The 11,720-nt window shown below is 33.0% G+C and overlaps 1 protein-coding gene across 2 annotated transcripts; it reads left to right on the top strand.

Annotated features, from left to right (window-relative positions):
• Nucleotides 1–372: 372 nt before the first annotated feature.
• Nucleotides 373–10,704, top strand: LOC135844103 (signal transducer and activator of transcription 5B-like). Of its 2 annotated transcripts, XM_065362215.1 has the most exons (12): nt 373–774; nt 899–1,014; nt 1,163–1,344; nt 1,420–1,587; nt 2,808–2,919; nt 3,411–3,520; nt 4,189–4,554; nt 4,660–4,839; nt 5,751–5,878; nt 5,979–6,137; nt 7,986–8,214; nt 10,094–10,704. In XM_065362215.1, exons 1-12 carry the CDS (start codon nt 627–629, stop codon nt 10,209–10,211), a joined length of 2,016 nt encoding a protein of 671 aa, XP_065218287.1. In that variant the 5' UTR covers nt 373–626; the 3' UTR covers nt 10,212–10,704. The 2 variants fall into 2 exon arrangements, with proteins under 2 accessions (XP_065218287.1, XP_065218288.1); XM_065362216.1 differs by lacking the exons at nt 7,986–8,214; nt 10,094–10,704 and adding an exon at nt 6,774–7,346.
• Nucleotides 10,705–11,720: the final 1,016 nt, after the last annotated feature.

The raw sequence follows: 11,720 nt of genomic DNA, 5'->3' as shown, positions 1-11,720 counted from the left end.
TTTCACCGGACAGGTACCTAACTATCATTGAAACAATTCTGGCAAATTATTAAGGCATTTTTGATTTTCTTTAGGGCAGATTAGTTTTCATGGACAGATTGCAAAAATTGATAAAATCTTTCGAATTTTTGTAATCCAATGTCATAAAATTATTGCGACAGTCATCTTCATATTATTTCCGGTGAAAATCGTATTTTTTCAACAACCGATGATCAAATGGAGCGGTATACACGCGCGTTTCCCCCAATTGTGGGGCAAGGTTCAAAATCTGAGACGGTGGCACGGTCCACAAGGAATGAAGGGGGGGTAATACAGTAGGGGGGACCACTGCCACCGGCAGACTGTAGGTCTAGGTACTTTTCAGCTTAGGTAATTCAATTCCATTCGTTCGTTCATATTCGCAACTCGCGTTTGTTCGCTTAATTAGTTCGCTTCCATTATTCTCTACCGAGTATACCTATTACCTACATATTACCTAGTCGAGCCGCCGAGAGTGATATTATGAATGACGTTACTTTGCCAATTCAGTTGAAAAATTAGATCTGTTAGACTGAACAATATCCTGATAGTGGTTAATACAAGTGTTAGTTTGTTCTGTTCTTACATAAATATCACATCAAACCGGGATGGACCAGGAATATTCTGCTATCATATATGTACCGAACCGCGACCAGTGGCGCAACGACATAGAATATGCCCGACTCTGGACCCACTTGAATTCAGATTGGGTTAATAAATACTTAGTTCATTTCCGAAAATATCAGAGAATTATAGGTTTGTTGTCATCTTGATGGACATTATTAGGCCTAGTAATACGTATTAAAATATGTACTACCTACTTATTGTCTGACATGTACCTATATAATATTGTACCTATGTACTTTTGAAATGTCCACAGCACCCGAACTAGAAACCAGCCCGTGGGATTATTCAATTCAAGATTATTGCGCTCAACTGAATAACTGCCAACAAACTCAGCAGCGTTCAGATCAAGATCAACAGTTTCTTTACCAGGTGAGTACTGAGTTATATGGTAAAATATAGTGCAGTATTCAAGATGTATCGAACAGAGACGGGGAACAGGGTAATAGTAATGTTACAAACAGGTAAACGTAGTCGTATGTGGTTAATTTGTTCTGGTATCTCTATGTTTTATACATAGAAAGAAGAATTAAAACAATACCAAGATTTCATCATGGAGAAGCTAGAAGGCGCCCATCTGTACGTTAATAATTTAATCCACAAATTATACAACACAGAACTGTACAATTGGGAGAGGAATCAGCAAGCGCACGGAAATGGATACGATTTGGATTATGGATGTTTAGATTTAATACAATCTTGGTAATTTTCTAACATCATTGCGATTGTTTTTGAAAAAAATGACCTATTAATGAAGGATGTATTTTTGTCTCAAAGGTGTAAAGATCTAGTCAAAATATCTTCGGATAATAAGAAGCAGTTCGAAGATATGAAGCTATTGGCTTTCACGATTGCCCGATATATTGGTGTAACAGAAGTTGTAAATAACGTTATCATCGAATTAGATGGCCAATTCACCAAATTGACACATTGTCTGATGAAAAAGTGAGTGCATTTTTTCAAGTACCTACTCAGGTACTAAGAAATTTTACGAATTTTAGTGTTAGTTGATCGCTTTAAGTATAGGTAATTATGGGTAAAGAGAATGGTTTACATTTATCGGAAAATTACCAACCTATCTAGGTGCACTTGTACAAAATTTCGCTCGTTCTGTTTTAAATTAAGAACCAAATTTTCGCTGACTAAATCTTATTGATTTTTCGGAATTCTCGAATTTTTTTTTCTAATATGTTTGAATTTTAAGCTACAAAGTGCTCGTGAAAACTTTATCGAAATTACTTTTCTTCGCCAAAAACCGTAATTTAAAAGTAAAAGGGAGCTTTTTTTTCATCTTGCTCTACACAATAAGGTTGCCACCGCTGCTCCAAATATCGAAAAAATTAATCTGACCCGTTTATATAATGCATTTGTTTTGGAACACATACGTATTTTCATAATTGCAACATTGGTTAAGATCGGAGCTAGTTGTATTTCAACTTGCAAGTAGCAAATTCCCTGTTTAGAATATTAACGTGAGAAAGCATCTCTCTTTTCGAACTTTACCCTTCCGGTTACGTAAAAATAAGATTCATTCGCTGCGCTAAAGAATAAGAATCATAAAAATTAAATCTATGATTCTATAATTGATGAAAAGAAATTAATCTGTGTATTGCTAGTTGGTACCTACTTCAGAAACCAGATTCTTTTTGAGATAGTCAAATTTTCGTCAAAAAGTAAGAAAATCTCAGTAAAGTGCGCTCGAAGTGCGATAAACTGGATATTCTTTAATTAATACAAAGTACAAAATTACAAAAATAGCACAAAACGTCACAGGAAAATTTGTTTTTTCAATTACCCGTTTGAAACTTTTCCCTCGTTTGATTTTACGAGTATGTAAGACTTCTCGATAAGGGAGAAAAAAATATTGCGCGGCTCTTAGCAAAAATATTTTTTTCAAGGGCTCAAGTGCTTGTGATTTTGAAAAATTAATCAAACGCCATGATATATTTATCAATGGAGAAAGCAGAAAAAAGTTTGGCCTGTATTTAAAAATAAAAATTTCCTATTTCTGAAATCGTGCGATTTTTCTCTTTTTTCTTGATTGTGTTTTCCGTGAAAAAACGTGAAAAAATTCTTCTTTTTTCGCTTCTTTTTTTTGCTTGGTATTTGAAAACAATTATACATTGCTGCTAACTCATAATTTTCATGTTTTCTTTTTTTCGTAGTACTTTTGTAATAGAACAACAACCACCCCAGGTGCTAAAAATCGGCAATAGATTTTCAGCCAAGATACGTTTATTGAGTTTTGAGGGCATAATAATGAAGAGTCCTTTTCGGGTAAGTAGATCATGAGAACAATTGTAAATATTTAAATATCGCATAACTAGCTATAAAGAGGCTTTTATTTCGAGTGAAGCATTTGGCCATTTGAAGATTTTTTTAAAATGATGAAATTTTGTTGCAAAGTTTTCCATCACATTTAAAATCTGCGAAATTTTACAAACTTTGAAATTTTCTAGAAAGTTATATGTAGATAGTTACCTATGTGAAAAAGTTTACTAGTTTGACTGTAACTCTTTTGTTTTGTTTTTTTTTTAAATCTATCAAAAACCCATTTCGTAGAATTTCATTTTATAAAAAATTTTATACTTTTTAAAATTAATTAGGCATATTTCAAAACTCCAGATCCACTAAGTCACTAAGAACATAGGTACATTTATTTTTACATGCAACTTTGTTTTGAGATCTTAAAAACTTCCTTACCGACGCTTTTCACTTCTGTAGAAATTTTAAAAAGTAACCTGATTATTCCTCGTCTCGTTACGCAGGTCAAAGTGTCCATCCTCAATGCACAACAAGCAGTCAGCGGGGTAATTTTGAATAATACCGGAATGATGGAATATAACCAAGTCAAAAACGAAGTATCGCTCACGTTTGAGTAAGTATATACTTAATCAATTTTTCATTTCATCAATTCGGGTTGAGAAAGGAGGCATTATAGTCCAACGAATTATTATGCACCATGCGCAATGGTTGATTCGAAAAGGTCATGAAAATCGTTCAATAAAGTCAAGCTTTATAGACTTCTATTCCAAATACAGTAAAAGTTCGATAGGGTGTCCGGAGAGTGGTGATACAAACTTCAGATTAGATACAACCGGATACGACTAAAAAAAACGGTTATGTGAAAATGTGGCCTATCTTGCGAATTGAACGGGCTACAAATGATTTTTAATTTCAAAAAATCGCGAAGAAAAAATAAATGCGAAAATTAATACTACGTCAAAAAATAAATAAATTTTGTCATGATCATTATTTTCTTACTCTAAAATTTAAAACGTTTTTAAAGCTCAACAATTTCCGATTTGCTGAAAAAATTTACAATTTTCGAGCTTCAAAAACTTCTTAAATGAGATAGATTAGTTTGTTTCAAAAGAAATGTTTTTGAGGTACCTACATAAGTATACTTATTCTGAGTCAAAATTCAAAAAAATGCGTACCTACCTGTATTCTATATCAATATCTTTTCATCGTAATGTTATTATTATTATTATCATTACTACGATTACTCAAGTATTACCTAATGATTTTTCATTTTTCTTTTAGCAAAATGCAATTACAAAGTGTAAATCGAGCGGAAAGGAGAGGTTTAGAATCAGTCACGAACGAAAAATTTACACTCAATTTTACTACAGCATTCGAGATAGAAGGCGAAAGTGGAAACGAAACTGTAAAAGTCCACACTCTATCATTACCTGTAACGGTGGCTGTCCATGGAATCCAAGAGCCAGATGCTTGGGGCACCATCATGTGGGACAATGCTTTTGCTGAGTATCCTCGCAACCTTTTTACTGTACCAGATGAAGTAAACTGGGAAAAATTAGGTACCATGCTAAACATGAAGTTTGCATCTGTCACCGGTAAAGGATTATCAGCCAATCATTTGAAGAACTTGGCTGAAAAATTACTTGGGTGTGTATTTTTAACGTGTTGCTTTTATTACTCTTCTATTGCTATTGGTATTAATTTTAGCACCACAATATAATTTACGAATTGTGTGATTTCTCTACTCTACAGGTTTCGAGATGACGTCACTGATGACTACAATTCGATGACAATCTCCTGGAAAAAATTCAACAAGGACAAGTCAGCGATATTGGAAAACGGAAAGGAGAAGAAGCTGATCACGTTTTGGGAATGGTTTTATGCGATCATGAAACTGACCAAACAGCACTTGGAACCGTTTTGGAAAGCTGGGTGAGTGCTGAAATTAGAGTTTATTACCCTTTTATAGTAAGAAGTAGGCACCTATATTTATTGACATGGGTATGTTTTTCACGCCGGGGGTCTTTCCGAAATTTGCATGACACTGATCCATGTAATGCTGACTTTTGAAAACGGAAAAAAATTTAAGTGACTTTCTAACATAATGTCAGACTTTTAAAAACTTGGAAAAAATTTAAATTTTGATCAAACAATGAGTATCTGTTTAAAATATAACTAGGAAAAAAATTCAGTCGATTTTCTGACACGATTTCAGGCTTTCAAAAGCTTGGGGGAAAATTTCAATATGAAGTATCCGACATTTAAAGTAAAGTTATCTGACTTTTAAGAACTTGGAAAAAGTCACAGTTAAATTCTTGAAATTATGATCAACTTGGAATTTGGCAGAAAGGAACAATTTCCAACATTTAGATATAGGTATGTCGTCAGATTCTTGAAAAATTGTAGGAAAAGTTTCAATCAGATTTCACAATATTTTCTCCGACTTTTAAGAACGGAAAAATTGATGAATTTTTAATATTATGTATGTTCAGGCAATTAAAAACTTTGGGGGAAAATGCAAATTTCAAAAAATTAATGAATTTGTTACAATTACCTCAACATTTTAGAAGTAACATTTTTATTTGAGGGTGCGATCTCTCATTTTAATCATAAATAATTTTGCTTTTAGAAATTGTTTCAAGATTAATTCCTTAATTAATCAAGCAATTCCTAAGTAGCGTTTATAAAATAGGGCCTTTGCATCAGTTTTGTATAGGTAGTTAATTATTGATGTCTCATTGTGTCTCGTAATGAAGTATCTATTATGGGTACTCTTGTTAGCTGTGTACCCAGTAGTTTTCTATACTGAAGGTGTTTTTCTTCTGTTTTAATGCATGTTGCAGGAAAATCCATGGATTTGTGGACAAAGAACAAGTCGAAAAGATGCTTAGCACATGTCCCGATGGTACATTCGTACTAAGGTATTCCAATACCGTTTTAGGGGCAGTACACGTTGCCTGGGTTGGACCGGGTAATACATTTTGTTTTAATTGTTCTCATTCTATCCACTTTCAGCTCGTATGTTGAGTAAAACACGATGTTTGATGGATTTTTTTCTCGTAACTTTGCAGATACTAACGGGCAGAAAGCGGTCAAAATGCTGAATCCGGTTACCGCCAAAGATCTTGAAATTCGTTCGCTAGCTGATAGATTAGAGGATATTGGGTACTTAACTCACTTGTATCCTGATATACCGAAGCGCGAAGCATTTAATTGTACCCCACTTCCTGGTAAGATTTATTTTTCTAGTTCAAGTAGGTAACGCAGTAAAACCTTAAATTTTTTGAAAATAGGAAAGGTTGGGATTCTGACATGGATATGTTTCCACGCCCAAAGTCTGTCCAAAATTTTTAGGACTAAAATCCGCGAAACGCTGACCCATATGCTACTCTAAAATCCGCAGGATACTTAATACTTACTGATTTGTTTGACGCTAAGTTTTGAAAACTTGAAAAAAAATCAGTTGACATTTTTTTGAATCGGTGAGAACAGAAAGGGGTTAAGTCCATCCATTTTTGCATTTTTTAGGAATAACAAAAAAACTGATTTATTTGAAAATCAAAAATTTTTGGTAAACATGCTTAAGGTCATTGAAAGAAGACCCCAAGACACAATTTTTATTTTTAACACTGTTTAGAAAAAAAAAATATTCACGTGCGCCGGCGCTGTTGCTGCCTAAACAAATGGGACTTACACCCTTTCTGCACTCAATCGCCAAAATTTCTCTTGAAATTGCTCGTGCACGAATGGGGCTTGATTCTACATCCAACTACATCACTTATACTGTTACTCCTTTAAATTGACCAAAAACCCCTTGAGGTATAAGACTTTTTGCCGAAGTTTTTATTTTTTTCGTCTTTTTTCAGTACAGAGATGAACTTGAATTTCAAGAAATGGTCTTCTCGAAAATGTTAGTTATTTTTCAAGGAATTCAAAAAATTTAACAAAAAAGTCATCAATGCGGATCCGGCCTTTTTCTGCACCCAAATACCACTTTCCCGGCAGTTTTACAGAAATCTGACATCACCAGTCGATCCGCCGTACTTTGAAACCCCCACATCCGTGAAAAAAAATGTCCGAAAATGTGACTCGGTCCCTTTCTGTTCTCACCGATTCATTTCCTTTCTTCTCAAAAGCTATTAATTTTTTTGTAGGATGCTCAAAAAAGATTTTTAAATTTTAAACTTTTAAAAATGTATTAGATACTTACTTAATTTTGTATTTTTTTTTTCAAATTAAAATTAAAACTTTCCGTTAAATACAAACTATAATTACAAAATATATATTTTTTTTAACAAGAATTTTAAATCTGAATTGGAAATTTTTTAAAATTTTATTCTAAAAGTAGATAATTATATGGTATACACATTATTTCTATATGTAAGTATATTTTCTGGCTGAAGTATTTCAAAATACACAATGTTTTTTTTTTTTTTTAATTCTCAAGGATCCTTCAGATAAATTATCTGTAGAAGTGCAAACTATACAAAATTCCTGTACCTCTACCTACTGCAACAATGTCAATAATTTTTGAACATTTTCAAAAATATTAAGTAGGTATCTAAAGTATGTAAATCACGCGAGCATCGTCCGAAGACATTAGCTGCCAAAATTCTGCTAAACTGTAGATGAAGCTCGTCACAACTTACATTACCTACCTAGTGAATGTACCTAAGTAGGTAGGTACCTAAAACATGCTAAAAACGGTTCGAAGCTATTTCTAATTTGGGGGGGGGGTGATGGTTGAAAATAGGGTACATATACATACCTATGACACATTAATTTCAACTTTGTAGGTCGGTTTTGAATACTTATGAAATTTTGATTTTTTATCCATTTGCTGGCATGTGACTTTCAAAAATTCACTAAAAATCGATGAACGCACTAATAGCGCATGGAATTTTAGATGGCGATAATGCATTATACCTAATCTTGTTAGAATTACCTACCTACTTTCAAATAGGAACCAAAAAATCGATAGATTTTACCATAGGTCATTTTTGTGACAGATTTCAGTGAACGAGTAACCTATACCTAATAAAAACTTATTTATTAATTTCAATTCTGTTTGTTTTCAGATGTACCTATTACTTCCCCCTATGGCTACGTGCAGATTAAATTAATAACTTTTGTGCCTGGGTTTCAAGGCATATTCAGTCTTTCGCTAGCACTTGCGCAATGGTTGGAAAATCCAAACTTCAATAAGCTGCCGAAAATTGGACCGTCAAACTCATACATTGCCCCATCAACGCAATCGACGTCCAATTTGGGATCTACATTAACGCTGCCACCGGAATCAAATATTAGGTATTGAAACAGTTAATAAAATTTATGTACAATTGCTTGTACATATGAAGAGCTCAATTCCAAAATGTGCTTTGTCCCAGATTTTTGTTTTTGGCAAATCAAAAACAAAATTTGTGAACACACAAAGATGTTTTAATGTCAATTTTCAATATCAGACAGTGTAGTGTAAAGTATTTCGAATATTTTCCCTGCAATTTTTTTTTTTCAAAATGACACCTATTTGTTCAATCTGTGTACGAAGTCGCCAAAAATGGGACTAAGCACGTTTTGGCACTGCATACAGATTATTTTCCAAAATTATCACGATGAAATGTAGTATTTAGCGCGTTTTGGGCTGGTACAATGTTTTGTTAGGTAACAGACTACTGCACCCAGTTGGACTTGGCACATTTTGGAGTGGTAGGTTGGTTCAATAGTGTTGAATAAAACAAATTTTACATAAAATTCTGCATTCAATGTACTGGATAGCGCGTTTAAAAACGAATTTTCGGCTATCTGACGTCCTACCTAACTGCGTAACAGTCCCATCTAACGGAATTCACTGAAAACGCATTTTTGAAAAAATTGGACAAAGCACATTTTGGAATTGAGCTCTTCATATATATTAAATAGGACACTACACCCCTACTATTTAGCTGCTATTCTATTCCCCAAAATTAGAATCTAACGACTGTCGCTGTATATTCTTCGTCGATCGAATTTCAACTTCTTACTCATAATTTGAGCTTAATAGCATCTTTGTGCATTAAGCATTATTGGCAAAAGATTCTACTTACCTACGTATTTTCCAACTCCTTAAATCTCGTTTTAATTAAAGTTACTTTTTCCTGAACGAGCCTCACTTTGTAGGTGAGATAGATTCTCAAAAATGGGACATTCTCGAAAAAGATGACTTTTTTTTTTGTAACAGCTAGTACCTGCCCAACCATTTGAAAATATTTTCTCCTCAAATATATCGCCAAATTTTAAAAACACATATTTTTTGAAATAGACGATATTGGCCGAAAGGTCTCTATGGAATACTAGGGGGCTCCGCCCCCTGGCCGCATTGCGGCCTCAACCCCGTACTCGTTCTTGAAACCCCCCTTTTCCCTCCTTTTCTGTCTCAGAACTCGTTATTTCAAGGTTGACCCCAAGTCCCTTTCCTTATACAACTTATCAAGCAAAATGAAAGAAATACTTACTCGGCTGAGAATTATAAGTTGGCTGTTGTATACTATTTTGATGATTTAAAAAAATTGCTTAGCAAATTGGAAATATTCGGCTGAGAAATTTGAAGTTCAAAGTTAAAATTGTTCAAAATAATGCTTTTTTGATTTTTAATTTTTCATGCTTAAACTAAAAAATTTTCAATTCAAAATGTTTTATAACATATCTACACGTCATAAGGAACATTTTAAAACAAAAATGAGCAAAATGGGTTCAGTTTTCATAAATTTAGAGAAGGGGGCCCAAAAATTGGTTTTTGGGGCATATCTCGCCCCCTATGGTACCAAATCGATGCAAATTTTGGAATTCGGTTCAAAATGAAATTTGGAAGAAAGTGTATTTCCAAAATTTTTTATGTTGATTTTAGCCCTCTTTCTCCGAAATTTGGGGCCCTTAAAATCAAAATTGGGCCTTCGCAATAGTTTTCGCATCAAGTACTCGTTGAGAGCTTTCTATTGAAAAAAAAATTAGCTTCCTAGCTACCATTGGGGCTGAATAAGAGCCTACTGAACTTTTTTGCTTGTAGATTTATATAGAGATAATCAATCTCAATACAATATCCACTATTATTTTTCCCTCACAATGCACCCTAATGCTTATGCTAAGCATTGCCATTTTACTTAATTGTTATTTTAGATTAAACTAATGATTGGTTTTTTGTCATGAATAGCCCTGATAATAACGCCATGGATACGTCAGACGAACCACCCGTAAACAACTACGAGTATGTGCCATTATTTCGGCAACTAGATAATTGCACCAGAGATACTTTGAATTGCGTCCAGTAGACAAATTTTCATAGGTACCCGGATATACACCGACAATGTACGAGTACATACCAAATTTGGCTATTCATAGATGCTAAGCTCAAATAAATGTGTTACCTAGGAAACTGATGTATTTTGATTTGAAGTTGGTAGATATAATTATTTGAAAAAGTGTTTTACTTTTAGGGCTACGCCGAGTCCTCTATTTCGTAATTTTGTTTTCAATTTTTTGCAGTTTTGATATACTTACCTACTAACTTGTAGGTATTTTTTAAGTAAGTTGTTTTTTTTTTTGAATTAATAATATTTATTCTAGATATTATAATTTTCTATTTGTATATATGTATAGTAGATACTTATAAGATGATTTAATATAAAACTCATATTTCTTCCTGAATTTTAGATGCGTTTTAACAACGATGTTTCGTAAAAAAAAAAAAAAACAATACTTTTGTAACTTTGGTGTCTGGAATATTTTCTGGGCTAAATATTTGTGGTTGTGATTTTCAATTTTGTACCTATTATACCTTACGTTATTTTTAATCAGTTATTTCTAAAATAAATAGGTACCTACTTATGAAATATGTTTTCATTACCTATGTGCTTGTTTGTTTTATTTTTTCAAATCAAGTATCATCTCTGAAACGAAGTTTTTGAAAACTATTTTCACGAATTCTTCTCAAATAAATTTTCTGCCTCGAATTTTAACTCAAAAATAGGCTACCTAATTTCCAAAAAATCGGATCAATTGGCCGTGCCAAAAACTTCGTATCTGAAATTTCTACCTACTCGATTTGCTATTAAAAAGTTTTCTTCTCAAAAAAAAGTGAGTATAGTTCTTTTTACCCTTCGATCGTTTTTGATATTTTCAAGTTTTCAAAAAAATCAGTATCGTATCAACGTGTTTTTTTCACGAATTCGATGCCACTGAGTACAATTTCGGGGTAAATTTTTAGCATTTGTTACTCCTTCATTAAAAATAGACAAACGTTTTCGGGAAAATCCAATTTTCTGAAAACCTATCAAAATTGAATTTGAAACATTACCTGCGTAATTTTAAAAAAGATCTTCTAAAAGTCATCAAAAGATCATCCTTCTTTAATTTTTTCGATTTACTCATAGTAAACAACTTTAACAGTTTTTCATTTTAACATTAATGTACAAATATGTACGTAATTTTGGCAGCAGGAAAAAGTTCGAAAAAAACATGGTGATATCTTTTGAATATTGGAGAAGGGTTTTAGTTTTATTTTCAAACTGTTTTTCATCTTGTTATGCGAAGATTTTTATTGCCTTTTCTTTCTTCCATGTAACTTTTTCTAAGTTGAGGTGCTTTGTAGTCTGTACAGGTAGATTAACAATTAAAAAATAGGTAAGTTATTTGAAGGAATTTTGGCATCATTAAAAATTGAAAATGTACTAAAAATGGTCTCTGGATTCTATTTTATTCATTGTATTCAACCTTGGGGGGGGGGGGGTTGTACAGGAAAGTCATCATTGCTCAGAGGCTGAAGAATTTTTTTGTTTTGG

Source organism: Planococcus citri, chromosome 4, assembly GCF_950023065.1.
Source record: "Planococcus citri chromosome 4, ihPlaCitr1.1, whole genome shotgun sequence".
In the NCBI taxonomy this organism is placed as follows: domain Eukaryota; kingdom Metazoa; phylum Arthropoda; class Insecta; order Hemiptera; family Pseudococcidae; genus Planococcus; species Planococcus citri.
The sequence above is the reverse complement of the archived record's forward strand: the minus strand, read 5'-3'. Positions and strand labels throughout refer to the sequence as shown.